This window comes from Neopsephotus bourkii, unplaced genomic scaffold, assembly GCF_033783945.1.
Source record: "Neopsephotus bourkii isolate Nb327-2 ecotype Australia unplaced genomic scaffold, CSIRO-AGI_Nbou_v1 NB_533, whole genome shotgun sequence".
NCBI lineage: Eukaryota > Metazoa > Chordata > Aves > Psittaciformes > Psittacidae > Neopsephotus > Neopsephotus bourkii.
Genome location: NW_026901034.1, coordinates 1,195,920 through 1,212,573, shown reverse-complemented (window position 1 = coordinate 1,212,573; position 16,654 = coordinate 1,195,920). Strand labels below are relative to the sequence as shown.

The following is a 16,654-nucleotide window of genomic DNA, read 5'->3' as shown; positions in this document are numbered from 1 at the left end:
GGATAGAGCCGTCAAACACACCCCGCACCCCGCCGCCGCGGCCGGACCCAGCCAGGGGAACGTTGGCGTCGGGGCCTAGTTGGGGCCTAAGCCGGGGCCTTTCCCAGAGCCTAGCGCCGAGGCGGCGGAGCCGGGTCCCGGCCCGCGGGATACCATGGCCATGCCTTACTCCTGGAGGAGCGCCGCGGGCCCGGGAGCTGCGGCTCAGCCGCCAGTGAGCTCCCAGAGCAGGACGGCGCTGTGCGAGGCCGTGAGGAGGCGGCGGCCCGACGGCGCGAAGCAGCAGCGGTGGACGGTGTCATCGTGGCCGGCGTAGTCCTGCGCCTCGCCGGGACAGCGCAGCAGCCGCAGCAGCCGGGCTGTGGAGAAAGCAGGGGTCAGCCCTGGGCAGGGGCGCTGGGACTAGCACCGTGCCCATCACCTCAGTGCTGACAGGCAGTCAAGTGAGAGGCAGGGACAAGCTCCTGCTGAGGCAAGTAGGCAACTGGTAACAGGGGGAGTGTGATGGCACAGCTCCCTGCTGTGTGTCAGGCTGTCCAAGGGCAGTGATGGGTATGGCAGAAGACACTGGTGCAGCTCTGTTAGCTCACAGACCCCTAAAACAGCTGGTCCTGGGCTCAGCCGGTGCCCCACAGCTAGGGGGCAGGGATGGAGCTCAGCACAGCATGGACATGTGCTGCCTCCTCAGCCAGGGTTAGGGTTAGGGTTAGGTTCAGGGTTAGAGATTAGGGGTTAGGGTTAGGGTTGGGTTAGGGTTAGGCTTGGGTTAGGGTAGGGTTAGGGGTTAGGTTAGGGTTGGGTTAGGGTTAGGTTTAGGGTTGGGTTAGGTTAGGGTTTGGGTGTTGGTGGGGTTAGGGTTTGGGTTAGGTTAGGGTTAGGGGTAGGAGTAGGGTAGGGTTAGGTTAGGGTTAGCGTTAGGGGTTAGGGCTTGGGGTTTGGGGTAGGAGTAGGGTAGGGTTAGGTTACGGTTAGGGTTAGGTTAGGGTTAGCGTTAGGGTTTGGGTTAGGTTAGGGTTGGGGTTATGGGTAGGGCTTGGGCTTGGTTAGGGGTCAGGGTAGGGTTAGGGTTAGGGTTAGGGCTTGGGTTAGGGTTTGGGCTAGGGCTTGGTTAGGGTTAGGGTTTGGGTGTTGTTAGGGTTAGGGGTTAGGGTTAGGGTTAGGGCTAGGGCTAGGGCTAGGGCTAGGGTTAGGGTTAGGGTTAGGGCTTGGGCTTGGTTAGGGTTAGGGTTTTGTTAGGGTTAGGGCTAGGGCTAGGGCTAGGGCAGGGTTAGGGCTAGGGCTTGGGCTTGGGTTAGGGTTTGGGTAGGGTTAGGGTTAGGGCTTGGGCTTGGGTTAGGGTTAGGGTTAGGATTGGGTTAGGGTTTGGGTTAGTGGTTGGGCTTGGTTTCGGGTTCGGTTTAGGGTTCGGGCTTGGGCTTAGGGTTAGGGTTAGGGCTTGGGCTTGGGTTAGTGTCAGGGTTAGGGTTTTGGGTAGGGTTAGGGCTAGGGTAGGGCTTGGGCCTGGGCTTTGGTAGGGGTCAGGGTAGGGTTAGGGTTAGGGTTAGGGCTAGGGTTAGTGTCAGGGTTAGCTTTTTGGGTAGGGTTAGTGTTAGGGCTTGGGCTTGGGTTAGGTTTAGGGTTAGGATTGGGTTTTGGTTTGGGTTAGTGGTTGGGCTTGGGCTTGGGTTTTGGTAGGGTTAGGGTTAGGCGTAGCGGTAGTAGTAGGGGTGGGGTTAGGGCTTGGGCTTGGCTTAGGCTTTGGTTTAGGGCTTGGGTTTGGGTAGGGTTAGGGTTAGGGGTAGGGGTAGGGGCAGGGTTAGGGTTTGGGCTTGGGCTTTGTTAGGGGTCAGGGTAGGGTTAGGGTTAGGGTTAGGGCTAGGGCTAGGGTTAGGGTTAGGGCTTGGGCTTGGGTTAGGTTTAGGGTTAGGATTTGTATTAGGGTTTGGGTTAGTGGTTGGGCTTGGGCTTGGGTTTTGGTAGGGTTAGGGTTAGGCGTAGCGGTAGGGGTAGGGTTAGGGCTTGGGCTTGGGTTAGGGTTTGGTTTAGGGCTTGGGCTTGGGTTTGGGTAGGGTTAGGGTTAGGTGTAGGAGTAGGGGTAGGGGTAGGGCTTGGGCTTGGGCTAGGGTTTGGGTTTGGGGTAGGGGTTGGGGTTGGGCTAGGGTTTGGGTTTGGGGTAGGGGTTTGGGTTTGGGCTAGGGCTAGGGTTTGGGGTAGGGTTAGGGGTTTGGGGTTTGTGTTTGGGTTTGGGGTAGGGTTAGGGTTTGGGTTAGGTTGGGGTTGGGTAGGGTTAGGGTTAGGGTTTGGGTTGCGTTAGGGTAGGGTTAGGGTTAGGCTTGGGGTTGGGGTTAGGTTAGGGTTAGGGTTAGGGTTAGGGCTTGGGTTAGGGTTAGGGCTTGGGCTTGGTTTAGGGTCAGGTTTAGGGTTTCGTTTAGGGTTAGGGTTAGGGTTAGGGCTTGGGCTTGGGTTAGGGGTTGGGCTTGGGCTTGGTTTTGGGTTTGGGTAGGGTTAGGGTTAGGCATAGGAGTAGGGGTAGGGTTAGGGCTTGGGCTTGGGCTAGGGCGAGGGTTTGGGTTTGGGGTAGGGTTAGGGGTTTGGGTGTGGGTTTGGGTAGGGTTAGGTTAGGGTTAGGGTTAGGTTGGGGTTAGTGTAGGGGTAGGGTTAGGGGTAGGGGTTGGGCTTGGGTTAGGGTTTGGTTTAGGGTTTGGTTTAGGGTTAAGGTTAGGCTTGGGGTAGGGTTGGGTTAGGGTTAGGGTTAGGGTTAGGGTTAGGGTTAGGGTTAGGGCTTGGGCTTGGGTTAGGTTTAGGGTTTCTGTTTGGGTTTTGGTTAGGGTTTGGTTTAGGATGAGGGGTTAGGGTTTGGGTTAGGGTTTGGGTTTGGGGTAGGGTTAGGGTGAGGGGTTATGGTTAGAGTTAGGGGTTAGGGTTAGGGGTTAGGTTTAGGGGTTAGGTTTAGGGTTATGGTTAGGGTTAGTGTTAGTATTAGGGGTTAGGTTTTAGGGGTTTGAGTTTAGGGGTTAGGGTTATGGTTAGGGGTTAGGTTTTAGGGGTTAGGGTAGGGTTAGGGTTAGGAGCCAGATGCCGTTGAGAGGAGCAGGGTGCTGACTGTCCCAGATTGGCTGTGGGCAAGTGCCTTCTGCCTCCTCAGCTGTAGCTTACACAGCTAGAGACAAAGACAGTTCCTAACCCCAAGTCATCATTCAAGTGACAAACAGGACTGAGCTCATGGATCTCATTTCTGACCTATCAGTCACATAGTGCTTTCTCCTTGCCCAGTGCATACTCTGCCCAGGACCACAGCTCCCAGCTCTGAGAATACAGGGTGCTTGTTTAAAGGAAAGGGGAGACTTGTTTTCCCCCACTCAAAGGAAGAAGGGGACATCCCTCCCCACCAAAAGGTAGCCTGGGCAGCAGAGTCCACAGCACTCTCCCGTACTCACCCCCAAAGCCAACAGCCATGAAGCGTGCTGCAGGAGACAGGCTGAGCGACGTGGCAAAGTATGGCAAGGGGATCTTCATGACTACCTGTGCTCCAGCAAGAGAAACAGCACCTCAGAAAGGCAGCGGGAGGCCAGAGCTGCTGCAGTGATGGTTGTTAGGAGGGCAAAGGGCTCCTCTCAGAGGGGAGGCTGACAGATGCACAGCACTTCTCAGAGCTCGGAAACCTGCCAAAGGCATTGACTTTCCAGGGGAGATTTGACTCAAAGATTTTGGAGTGTTGGTGCTCCTGAAAGCAAATGCCTTCCCCTCCACTGGGATGGAAAGGCAGCAGCGGGGCTGGCAGCCTGCCCAGACCAGGGCCTCTGGAGGTTCTGAGATGAAAAGCTGTTTCCCTGAGCAGCTGCTCACCTGGGCCAACCTCGCACCTTGAGGCATGACTTTATACACAGGGCAGTGCTGCTTCTCCCCACCACTGCACTCCATTCCGTGTGGCCATGGCCCCGCAGCAGCTGAGGAGTACCCAAGCTGCCCTGGCAGGGCACAAGTACCTGTTTCTTGTGCAGACTGTAAAACAAGGCTTCCTTCTGCCTCCCAAAGCCGACATAGACCAGGGTGCCGTGTTCCCATGGGCAGAACACAGCCAGGCTGGGCGGAAGGGTGTCCAGACCCTGGTGAGGGGAACCAAAGGGAACAAAACTGAGGCCAGCTTCTCCAGCCTGACCTAACCCAGTGGGGGCTAAAAGGAGAGCATGAAGACACCTGTCCTGGGGCTGTGGTGTCTGAGCAGTATGAAATTAGTATGCTGGAGGCTGTTTCCTCCCTCCTGCATTGCCATCTCAGCCATGCTCATGGCAAAGCAATGAGCAACCACACATTGCCACAAAAACCTAAAGCAAACTGTTTATTGTTGTAGGAGTGGGACATGGGAGGGTTGAATTTCCTTTGAGGTATTATTGGTACATGGATTTGAAGGTGGGATTGGATTACGGATCAGTTTAACACAAGAAAATAGGGCCCATAAGACAGATCTTTAGTAGTGGATGCAAGATCAACCTTTTCCCTGTTCACTGTGGGGAAACCTGTAGTGAGCTTCTTTCGCGGAACAAGGAATCATGTCCACATCTGATATACACCCTCCTCTCCTTCTAGCAAGTGTTCTGCTGCCTAAGTCTCACACCTGGGTTGAAGCCAAAGGGTTCTGCAAAGCATCACAGACACACAAGGCTGAGTACTTGGTCTATGAGCTGGTCCCTGGGCTCCTGGCTCTGAGTATTCATGCTCTTTGGGAGTGTCAAAATTGGCAGCATGTTCATAATGAGGTGTCACTCCTGGGTGCTGTGCTCACTGCTGCCTGTGCTCTGTTCTGCGCAGCACAGGGCTGTTAGCTCTTTGCAGATGCAGTTTTGTCTCCTCACGCTTATAAAGTCAGTGCTTCCCAGAAGTCAGGCACTGCTCCCATTCCCACTGCTCTTCAACAGACAAGAAAGTGCATTGCCAATATACTCTACAAGCAGCAGAATTAACAAGGATGACTAAAATGATAAGGAAGAAATTCTTCCCTGTGAGGGTGCTGAGGCGCTGGTACAGGGTGCCCAGAGAAGCTGTGGCTGCCCCATCCCTGGCAGTGTTCAAGGCCAGGTTGGACGGGGCTTGGAGCAACCTGATCTAGTGGAAGGTGTCCCTGCCTGTGGCAGGGGCTTGGAACTGGATGAGCTTTAAGGTCCCTTCCAACCCAAACCACTCCATCATTCTATGACTGATGAAGTTCACCCTCTCTCTTTGGCCCCATCCTGTTCAGAGCCTTGAGTCATTCCTTCTCCAGCTTGCTGGTTCTGAGACTTGTGCCACAAACAGGCAGAGGCTGGCAGTGGAACACTCACCTCGGGGCTGGCAGGAGCAGGGAAGCTGAGCCAGTCGAGGAGCTCACACTTGTCCTTCAGCCAGTCGGAGGCCCAGACGCTGACCCGCCGGTCCGAGCTGGTGGCCAGCCAGAGCTCGCCTCCTTCTACCCCAAAGTCCCGGTACTGCAGAAGATGAGCACAGTGCTGTGAGTTTAAGCTTGAAGTTTAGTCCAGAAGCTGCCACCAGCGTGAGTATGGGGCAGGAGCTGGTGGGAACACAGGCCTTATGCTGCAGGGGATCAATTCACTTCCATTTGGGCAGTGCTTAAAGTCCCTTAAAATCCAACAGGAGAATGAGGCTGTGTAGAAACCAGCAGCATGCTCTGGGCTGAAAGACCCAGCAGAAGAGGCTGCTGGAGGAGGGAGAGTGCCTGGCCTGAGCAACATGGATCTCTTCCCTGGGACGCCCTCTGGACCTGCTCCTGTCATAGGGCAGTCCTTGCTGATACTGTGTGTCCCCTAACAACATCCTTTACCTAAAACTGAGAAGGAACTCCCAAGTCTAGAATTCCCAGGGAGCCCAGCCTTGCAGTGTGGATGATTTTAAAGCCTAAAAACTTAGGCAAAATTATTGTCATTTCCACTGCACAAAGGAAGAAGACTCCCCATAAAGAGGAGGACAAAGGAGATGCTAAAACCATCACACTGCTGCACAGCCAAGTCTTCCCAGCTCCGAAGAGGGACAGTACAGAGCCAGAAAAACTGAACAGAAGCTACTGGAGGGGTTGATGGCCCGAAGAGGAAAAGCAAGGGACAAAAAAAGCAGACTCACTGACTGACATGGCTGTGCAGTGACCCACAGGGACTTGCTGCTGCACAGGGCCAGGGCAAAGGTGAGGTCTCACCTGCTTCATGGTGCACTGCAGAGCAGTGATAGGGGAGCCTTTGTGGTCAGCAAGGACGTGGATGGTCATTCCAGTGCGAGGGCTGCTGACGGCCACGAGCCCATCCTTGCCTCCCGATAAGATCATTTCTCCTGTGGGCAGAGAGAGAAAAAGAAGTGACACTTCTTGTAGAAGAAAAAGCTCACAGGAGAAAGGTCTGAGAACATGGATACCAATGTCCCAAAACACTGTGAAAGGTTGGGAACAGCTGAGTCAGGGCTGGGTATGATGAGATGTTTTTGGGCAGGTTGATGGTGTGCAGAGCACTTGGACGTCAGGGTAACCCAGGCACAACCAAGCCATGTTCCACACTCGGCAGCCTCACCATCTGTGGAGTAGGCAATCGCGGTCAGTGCTACGGCATGGGGTTGCATTTTCAGCTCCATCTCTGTCCTGGAAATGTTGAACACACGGATGGTGCCATCACTGTACCCTGCCACTACGTGCTGGCTCTCAGCTCTCCATGCAACGACAGGATGAGGCTTCCAGGCCAGGCACTGGCAGCTCTGCAAAGGAACCAGGGCAGACACCTGATGACACAGTGAGGACAGCAGGACTGTGCAGTCCACTGCACTACAAGCTCCACCTACAAGTATTTCCCCAGCTTTATCTCCTCCATGAGGACATAGCAGTCCTTGCAACCCCAAGCAAGGATTCCTTCCTCCTGTGCCCTCTCCCAGGAGAAAGAGGTTAATGCACCACAATTACCTGGTTGAGCACTTGGAACTGTACCACCAGCTCCATGCTGCCCAGAGACCAGATCCTCACACTACCGTCCTCCCCACACGTTGCACAGCGAGTCTCATCAGGACCAAAGCACACTTCAGTCACCTACAGCGAGAAACAAGATGGGGAACAGGGATCTACAGATGCTCCTCTCCCCCTCTCACCCCCCCCAGGACCTCTCCCATGGGAAGCATCAGCCAAGAAATCCTAAAGGCAAAGAGAGGTGGGTGATTTGGTTTTGCGCTTAAACTCTGGGATGATAGCTAAGCTTGTAATGTAAGTTAGTAAACCTAACCCCAAAGGTAGGACCAGGCACTGTGCAGCACAGGTCTGCATAAAATACCTTCTCTTCTACCATCTGAACTCTTTTTTTCTAGAGCATAACGATACCGCAAAGCAACAGCAGAAGTCAGAACAGTCATTCTTCACCTGGGTTTGGATTTTTCTGGTTTTGGCAAAGCAAATGTTATTCACTATGGATGTCCAGCTGGCAAACAGAAACTGCAGTACTCGGTAATGAAGCCTTAGTGATTGCAAACTATATGTTTGTGCTCCAGCAGAAAGGCCCACAGCTGCTCCCAGCCTGAGACTGTTGAACACTGAGGGCTAAGAGTGGATGAGCTCAGACTTCTTCAGGCTGGACTCCTCAGTGTGCACAGTTCCCTGTAGACTCCTCCGTGCTGTCCCATCTGCCCCGCAGCTCCTTGACCTCTCCAATGGCCAGACCAGGGAGTGCTGCTGCAGCCCACATGTGCTTCCCAGGGCAGGGGCAGCACACACAGCACTTGCTGCTCTGTGGGGCAGACCACCTCTAACCTTGTTCTTGTGGCCGCTGATCAGTCGGATGCTCGTGCTCTCTACCCAGTTGATGTACCACAGGGTTCCTGCCGTGGTGCCCACAATTCCCATTTCCAGAGAGTCATCAAAGGCTGCACTGACTATCGTCCCGTCAAGGGTGATCTCATGTTCTAACAGGACCAAGTTAGACCTGGAGGAGAGGAGGATGTGAGAAGAACGGGCTCAAATGTTGGAATGGTCACTTTGCCTCCTTTAAATGCAACTTTCCAGTGAGGCCAGTCATGTGTTTGCAGTTAATGGTTCAGTGAGGGGCTCCTCTACACTAACAGTGACTACTCTTGCATTTGCACTACAACCGTCTTTTATAGGAAAGATAAGAGAAGAAGGAAGAGACGGAAGAGAGGGAAGAAATGGAAGAGAGAAAGAAGGAAGAGAAGGAAGAAAAAAAAAGGAAAGAAAATAAATAAAAAAAAAAAAAGGAATGCAGCAGTGCGGGAGAAGAAACAGAGGCAATGTTTTCAATGTTCCTATTTCATCAGGAATTCCTACAAATCACTAACACAAACTTCAGGCATGCCAAACTCCACCCATTTCCAGTATTAAGAGGGTTCAGCTACCTGTGGCAAAAGTTCAGTAAAAAGATCCAGACAGAAAGCATCAGTAGTCACAGCATGGACAGGAAAAGCTAAGAATGAAGAGCAACAGGAGCAGCGTGGTTGCAGGCAGAGCTGACGTCTGTCCGTGAAAAGCCACCTCTCAGACAGGTCCAAGGAGCTGCTGGATGAGGGGGAGAGCATCTCCAGAGCACAGTGAGACAGGCACAAGGGCCCCCACCTCCTACCTGGCATCAGGACCTTTCAGCCTCAGCTCCTGCACAGCAGCCACTGCCCACAGACGGATGCGTTTCGCGTTGCTGCCACTCAGCAGCCTGTTGTGCCGACACACCAGCACACCTGGGAGACCATGGAGGGGACAAAGGGTACCTGTGAACATCCACTGCTCCCAGCCATCACCCATCATGTGTTCCTCACAGCCAGGCCACCGATTCATTCAGGCAGGGCAGACTAGAGGTGAACCCCCCAAGGAAACCCAGGACCCTGAGGAAACCCAGGACACAGAGCCATCGCCACGCCATGCACCCTGCATCTGACACAGCAAACTCATTTTCCAAGCACAGCTGAAACTGGAGGACTGCAAGTTCAATGCTTCTTTCCTTGTTACAGCCCCAAGAAATGGCCAGAGCACCTGCACCCACCGATCTCGCCCTCATCGGCCTCCCACGTCATGAAGCAGCAATTAGTCTCAGTGTCCCACACACAGATCTGGCCTGAGTTGGTCCCACTATAAAGAAGAGTGTCAGCACCGTAACAGAGAGAGGTCAGCTCCACTGACCCCAGCACATCTGGGGCAGAGGCACGATGAACCTGCAGGAGCACATACAATGTCAAAGAGAATATGGTGCTTACCTACATCAGGTAAAATAACCCTCCTCCCCTCCTAAATTCATGTATTATATAACTCAAATATAACTGAAAGCCACTCATGGCCAGCCAACATTATCTCCTTAAGAGAAATCATCAGCTGTCACAGACTCTGGGGGTAGAGCCTCCATCACACTCAATGAGGGGCTTGGGAAAGAAGTCAGAGGTGGTGAATGCTCCATCTCTGTCAGTGTTCAATACCAGGTTGGAGGGGGCTTGGAGCAACCTCATCTAGTTCCAGCGATGGCAGGGGGGCTGGAACTGAATGATCTGAAGTTCCCTTTCAACTCAAACTATTTTATGATTTTGTAATCACGAATTATAGAAGAAGGTAAAACTGAGGTTTACCTTGAGGTGGACATTAGGTCCCTGCTGCTCCAACAGCCAGAACATCACAGTTCCATTCCCCACGCAGGCCAGTTCTCTGTGAGAAAAAGGACTAAAAGCCACGTCATGGACTGGCTCTGAGATACAAGTTGACCACATGAGTTCATAAGTGTAGGTGTTCCACAGAGCAATGGTTTGATCGCTGTAATCCCCTAGACAGAACATGAAAGAGTAGGAGGAAATTCTGCAGCCCCAGGCTGCTTACAGCATAGGCACTGTGCTCTTGCATCAGCTGTGTCACTCCCTCGTCCTGTTGTTCGGAGATGACTGCTGCAAACACCATCCCAGGAGTGGACACAGCTCCCTGCACACAGTGAAAGCTGCACAGTGTGATGGGTCCTTATCCAAGTTGAGGACAGATATAACTATCACACTTCACAGTGGAGTCTTTAGCAAATCTGGCCCAGCAGAGGGTCTGCAGCCAGCGCTCAGTAAGGATTTCAAGGCAAGAGCAGGTTTCCTGCTGTTTCTACATCCTCATGAGCTACTGCACACCTCATGTGTGCCCCACACAAGCCCTTCAGTGGTATTGTGCACTCAGGGCTAACAACAATCTGGAAATCAGAAAGGGATGTCACCTCTGTTGAGGTCACAGCTGAGACGGGAGCTGACCTGAATGGAAGCCACTACATCTGGGTGGCAGAAGGCACCAGCTTTGGTGATGGCAAACATCCCCAGCTCCCAGACAGCTCCGGAGCACAGTGCTCTCTGCTGCCTTGCTCAAGCTCCACAAGCTTAGTGGAGACTCCCAGCTTTTCTCTCCTCTGCAGCCCAGACCGGAGCTGGAGGAGGAGGCTGCTCTCCCACACTGCTCCATGGAGAGCACAAAGCTCTTTCTCTCCAGCAAAGGCTGCTTTGTTCCAAGGGCAGACTCACCAGCCCAGAGTGAGCCTGTTGCCTGCTCCATAGGTCCTCTCTCATGCAAAACAAGAGCTTACTAATTGCATATTTGTCCTTTAAATGTCCCCTGCCTAAACTAAACAGACAGTTTGAGTGTCCATCTCGTGCTCGTACTGCTGCCTGGCAGGAGGCTCACAGTTTGAAGCCTGGCTACTTCCATGCAATGCCACCTAAGCAGCAATAAGTCCAGAAAAAGGCTTTTCCCTCGGGACACTATATATAGTAACTGGAAACTATTTATACAGGTTTAACAAGGACTTGTGAGCCAGAAGCAAGCTGTAACTTGAAGGAAAACGAGCTAGCTGGGGCAACGAGAAAGGACTGAAGGGGAGCTGGGAAGCTCCATATTCATGCACAGGATGCATGCTTCCCCTTGAAACACTGGTGACAGTGTCCTGGACCACACTCAGCTGGAAGAAGTGCCTCAGCAGGTAGTCACTCCCAGGAGGATCCAAGATCACCTCCAGTATTATATGCTGCATTATGCACTGCCCCAAGGCTACCAAGGAACAGCTTCATAGCCACAAGCCTGGTGCATGTGTCATGGTCTTGCACAGTTATAGCATCACCCTCCCACGAGATGTCTGCTGTAGAATGCCCCACACCCCACGTTATGGGTGTACTCACCGAGGGTGACAAGGAATCGATCATCCTGAGAGAATGCCATGGCTTGCACTTGGGTCTCATGGTGGAAGAGACTTGCTGTGCAAACCCCATCTGGGACGTTCCAGATGCAGATCTGACAATGAGAGTCTCCATTCCTCTTTCCTGAGGCAGAGGCAAGAACCTAACAGAACAATATGTTGTCATTGAGACCTTGGTAAGTAATTAGAGATACTTTGTTAGTCTTAGAAACAATTAGTCTCAAAGTGAAGTTTGGCACATGGAAAATCCTGTGAGAATAACCATCAGCTGATGGCAAGAGGGAATGGGCCACCACCAGGAGGGAGGGAGCAGCCTTTAATGTTGCACTGAGCCAGAACAATGGATGAGGCTCCAATATTGGAACAGGCTTCCCAGGAAAGCGGTGGAATCATCATCCCTGGAAGTGTTCAAAAACCATGTAGATGAGGTGACATGGTTTAGTGGTGGCCTTGGCAGTGCTGGGGAATGGTTGGACTTGATGATCTTTAAGTCTTTTCCAACCTGGTTGATTCTATCATTCTTTCAAAACCATTCACTGCATTTCCATAAGCCCAGGTCTCCACACAGAAGGAGGAACAGACAAACAGGCTTTAAGCCTGTAACATTCCATTATCGCAGAGCGACATGGACAAAACCCAGCCTGGGGCAGCAGAAGTTTCTCCTACCTGGGCATCATGGCTGACAGTGAGTGTGGAGATCTCCTCTGCGTGGCCAAGCCAGTGATTCTGTGATCCTGAGTGCAGGTCTTCCACCACGATGATGCAGCCACAGGTGTAAGCGAAGAAGCCTTGTGGAAGAGGAAATGGGATGTTTTCATGTAAAGGCTTCACATACAGCACCCACTACCTCACAATTCAGTTAAATTCTGGGTTTTGCTAAGAGGTAAAAGCTGACTGTGTAGAAACACAGCGTGTCAGCATCCTGCCCATCAGGTTAGGGGTGGAGTAAAATCTCCCTTCCCCTAACCTGAGCAAAGCTGCTGGGCATCCCTCCAGCCTACAGGGAAGGACTTCTGCCTAAGACAAAATCTAAGTATACCCTTGTTTAATTTGAATCCATTCCCCATTGTCCTGCCACTACATGTCCTTTCAAAAAGGACCTCTCCAGATTTCTTGTTGGCCCCCTCAGGGTATTGAAAGCCTGCAATAAGGTCTCCCCTTCTCCAGGCTGAACAAAGCAGAATCAGAATCACAGAATCATAGAACAGTTTGGGATGGAAGGGACCTTCAAAGGTCACCTAGTCCAAGCCCCCTGCAATGAGCACAGACATCTTCAGCTAGATCAGGTTGCCCAGAACCACACCCAGCCTGATTTTGAACCTCGCAGGGACTGTGTACCCACCTCTCTGCGCAACCTGTGCCAGTGTTTCACAGACTGGTTTGGGTTGGAAGGGACCTTAAAGATCATCCAGTTCCAATCCTGTTACTGCATTTTACCAATGCAAAGAACCCCTGTGTTAAAGCAAAGATCCCAACCCAACAGCTAGAAGATCATAACCTGGCTCAGTGCACACTTCTCCCACCCCTCCAGAGCCTTCCTGGTGTACCTGTGTCCGGGTTCCACACCATATTCCCTCTGCCATTCCCATTGTAGCCGATCACTGCTTTCAGCTTCAAGACCTCACTGCCAGTTGGAGGAGGTAAGAAACTCTGCAAGAAAAATACACATTGGTTTAAAATAAGCTCTAGAGGAATGGCCCAGGCAGGTGCATTCAACACCCACATGAGAAAAAGCCTGAGTGCAAGCACACACACACATTGTCCTGCACACAACACCCAAATTCATGCCAGCACTCACAGCATTCAGGTTCAACACATCAACAGATGAGTACCAAAGCACACTTACACATACAAAAGGGAGACAGCACCAGCAAAACCAGGCAGAGGTGCTTTCAGATGAGGCACAAACCAGGCTGGCAGCAACTGATTAGCAGCTGCTAATCCTGCTGGGAAAGAGTTTGGTGGGTTTTGCTCACTTGGGATATAGACAGCGGGGAGGGGAAATGCTGCTGGGTAGAGGGACAGAGGAGCACAGTGAACAGCTGAGAGCTTAGGAAAAGGTTAAGTCTCTGGTTTATTATTGCTCTGTTTGTTCACGGAGCCAGAGCTGGGCTTTGCCCATCCTCCCCACGCTCAATGGTTGCCTTCCCCAGCCTGCTCTGCCAACGCATCTGCTCGCAAACACGGGTGTGAAATGAATCACTCCACTGCTCACTCGGCTTTCCCTTTCAATAGCACATGCCATTTGCATTTGTTTGGAATAAAAATGTATGCAGATTTGCTGAACCGAAAAAAGAGTTGATCACAACTCTCTTTCCACTAGTCTGGAAAGAGCCGCATGTAGAGGAGAAAGGGTAACTATCATGAGGAGTTTGTAATAGGGCATCAGGCGCAGGAGTACATTTCACAAACTACTTTCAAACAGAATAAACCAGAAGTAGTTTGGAAAAGCCATCTATCCCAGCCCCAAAATGCGCATTCACCACCTGCCCAGGTACAATTCTCACCTTGGGAAGCACTGATGCCTTGAAGCAAGGAGTGAAATGCCGGTAGGAGTCTGGGCGCACAGAGCACTGGGGCTTGGGGTTTGTGGTCTCCTTTCTGGGTTCTGTCACACAGAGAATTAAACAGTTGTTACCTCTGAGATGCTGCTCTCGAGAACGGTTTGGGAGCGGCACTTAGGCTGTGGCTTGTGAGCTGCTCACATGCTGTGTATGGACCCAAACACAGACAGGGGGAGACTGGATGGTGCAGCCCTGAGGAGAAGGACTTGGGGGTGTTGGTCGATGATCAGCTTCCTATGACCCAGCTTCAGTGAGCACTTGAGCCCAGAACCCCCCCATGTGCTGGGCTGTACCCCCAGAGCATGAACAGCAGGAGAGGGAGGGCAAAAAAATCACACTGCAGCATCAGATGTGCTCCTACACAACTGGCTGTAGGAAAAGCACCAGCTTTCCAGGATTGAACGAGGAACCTCCATTGCCACCCATCACCCTGCTCAGCCACACCACACTGCAATCAGCCCCTGGGCATCCATGCTGTGCCTATCCCCTGGGCATTGCTGTGAAAGCATAAGCCACTCAGCTAGAAAGACATCCTTGATAGAAGAAGCAGAGGCACAGTTTTGTGTTGAAGCTTTCCAACAGCTCCTGCCTGCTCTGGCAGCTGGCCACCAACTGCTGCAGCTTTGAGGCTGTACATCTATTAATAGAGACATGGGGAGCTTTAACAGAACGTGCCACTTGGAGATGATATTGGCTCCAAGCTGAACAGGTGCTTCTGGTGTGCCTAGAAGCAATAGTAGGGAAAGAGCCAGAATAAACAAGCAGTCTTGGGGACTACAGCGAGCTTCTCTCAATACTGACTCCTCCTGGTAAATCACAGGCAAAGGGAAAGCCCCACAGCTGCTGCCCTTCACCTCACAACTCTGAGCACGTGTCTGGGTCTACCTGTACCATATCAATGTTCTTCATTTTCCAGGGACAGACCAAGCTGCCTGTGCATACTGTGTCCCAAAGGGGTCATGCTCTGTACAAGATGGCAATACCTCTGACTTACCACTTGCCAATGTTTCAGGAGACCTTGAGCTCTCCTGCCTCTCTTTGGGCCTCACCACAATGAGCTCCTCATTCCTCACTGGCTCCACCACAAGGACCGATGCATCTTTGTCTCTATTCACCAGCATCCTGCTGCTGCCTGGTGGATCTGCTTCCTCCTCTTTGTCTGACTCGGAAAAGATACCTGGTGGGAGGAGAGAGCCACTGTGTCCTTCAGGAACACTTCACGTGTGACCAACCCTTTGATTTCTGCCAGTGTCATGCCCCTGCTATGTGTAACAGTCCATCTGTTCAGGTGGAGGGCAAAGCAGACATTTCCTACTGGGTATGTCGAACAACGTATTTACTGTAGCCCTCAGAGAAGCTTGTGCCAGCAGCTTAGTGTGTGGAGGAGAGCAGGGGATAGGAGCTTAGGGAAAGAAAAGCACAGCCTGGTCTGTCAATCTGCAGGAAGGGGACCATGGGCAGGGATGGCTCCAAGGATACTGCTCAACTACACAAGGAGTTTTTCCTAAAACAAGATTATTTTTCCCCTTCCTGCAAGCAGCTCTTCTTACTTTGACATCCTGTTTGGTGGACAGAGCTGACATCCAAACACGGTGGTGAGGACAGCAATGGAAGAGGCACTGCCTGCCGAGGTGTCTCAGAGGCATCCTTCAGAATCTCAGAGCTGCCTTCTGTGAAAATAACAGGTTTTGTACAATTTCCTTCATCCCCGATTCCCTCATCCTCTTGGGCTGATCAATGATGATACCTCCAAGCTCATTTCTCCAGCTTCCTCCTACATGGGAGAAGCCATTTTTCCTCTGCTCTTCAAGAAATAATCATAGAATCAACTATGTTGGAAAAGACCTTTAAGATCAAGTCCAACCTTTACCCTAAGACTGCCAAGACCACCACTAAAACATGTCACTAAAGAGAGGGATGGAAAGAGGGAGGGGAACAATGAGGGCAGGGAAAAAGAAGACAGAAGAGATGGAGGCAGGGAAAGACAAGGCAAAAGCTGAAAGACCTAACAGAAAACCAGAGCAGCTCTGCTCAGAACATCCCCTCCCTGGCAGACTCCTACTGAGAAGTGCTAGTTAGAGACCATCCTTTGGGGCTAATTAGCTGGTTATACCCCCCACCCCCACCCTGCTGCTATGTAAATCCCTAAGGGAAGGAACCAAAAAACCACAACCCCTCCCCTCTGCCATGAAGAGCAGTGGTGGAAGAGCTGCAGTGTCAACTCATGGGAGGAAGCAAACTCACCTGGTCCCAGCAGTGGAACAGACTCAGAGGAATGAAGCCTGGAAAAGGCAGGAGAGTGGCATTAGACCAAGTGAGGATGGGGCAGAGGAGTAAAGGGAGGCAGGGGAAGACTGCCCAGCACTGAGCACTTACCCAGCCGGTGGTGATCTCTCCTCAGGCAGAGCTAGGAAATCCCATAGGAAGATGGCATCTCCAACACTGATGACATGCCGCTGGTCTGGGGTGAAGGCAACCTGGCGCACTGGCTCTGAGTGCCCAATGTACACCTGGGATAGAACACATACTGAACTTCAGCACCACCCTGTCCTATCAGCATGGTGGTTACTCCACTCTGTGCCCTCACAGCCAGTGTCTACACAGCTCAGCAGATCCTCTCAGAGGCCAGCAGCATACCTGCAAGTGCTCACACCTAGGGTTGATGAACCTAGGACTGACCGTCCTCACACACATCTGGAGAAGCAAGCAGGAGCTGAAACTACCCAAGATCTAAAACTAGCTCTCAATAGCTACTGGAACACTGGGCAAGACATTTTCTTCTCTGGGTGGCTCTGTTCCTAGCACTGAGGTCACACCTACATCTCCTTCACAGAGGGTCTCATTAAGCTTGGTGCTTTGGCAGCCCAGCCTGTGCTTGGTGCCGAGTGTTATTACAACATAGGAATAGGGCTGCATTTCATAGAATCCCACACTGGTTTGCGTTGGAAGGGA

General features: G+C 52.0%; 1 protein-coding gene across 5 annotated transcripts in view; it reads right to left on the bottom strand.

Moving 5' to 3' along the window:
* Positions 1-38: 38 nt before the first annotated feature.
* WDR90 (WD repeat domain 90) overlaps positions 39-16,654 on the bottom strand; it is a 34,969-nt gene continuing 18,353 nt past the window's right edge. For 3 of the 5 annotated variants that reach the window (XM_061350698.1, XM_061350701.1, XM_061350699.1), the window contains 20 exons: positions 16,079-16,212; positions 15,947-15,984; positions 15,450-15,506; positions 15,253-15,372; positions 14,697-14,879; positions 13,646-13,746; positions 12,686-12,788; positions 11,805-11,926; positions 11,122-11,281; positions 9,556-9,746; positions 8,982-9,150; positions 8,568-8,679; positions 7,745-7,916; positions 6,911-7,033; positions 6,528-6,708; positions 6,164-6,294; positions 5,298-5,441; positions 3,966-4,085; positions 3,417-3,501; positions 39-359 (listed from right to left, as the gene is read on the bottom strand). In XM_061350698.1, the coding sequence (XP_061206682.1) occupies positions 205-359; positions 3,417-3,501; positions 3,966-4,085; positions 5,298-5,441; positions 6,164-6,294; positions 6,528-6,708; positions 6,911-7,033; positions 7,745-7,916; positions 8,568-8,679; positions 8,982-9,150; positions 9,556-9,746; positions 11,122-11,281; positions 11,805-11,926; positions 12,686-12,788; positions 13,646-13,746; positions 14,697-14,879; positions 15,253-15,372; positions 15,450-15,506; positions 15,947-15,984; positions 16,079-16,212 (2,601 nt within the window). In that variant the 3' untranslated portion in view covers positions 39-204. Of the gene's footprint in view, positions 360-3,416; positions 3,502-3,965; positions 4,086-5,297; positions 5,442-6,163; positions 6,295-6,527; positions 6,709-6,910; positions 7,034-7,744; positions 7,917-8,343; positions 8,412-8,567; positions 8,680-8,981; positions 9,151-9,555; positions 9,747-11,121; positions 11,282-11,804; positions 11,927-12,685; positions 12,789-13,645; positions 13,747-14,696; positions 14,880-15,252; positions 15,373-15,449; positions 15,507-15,946; positions 15,985-16,078; positions 16,213-16,654 lie in introns of those variants that run through there. The other 2 variants (XM_061350700.1, XM_061350702.1) reach the window with 2 other exon arrangements.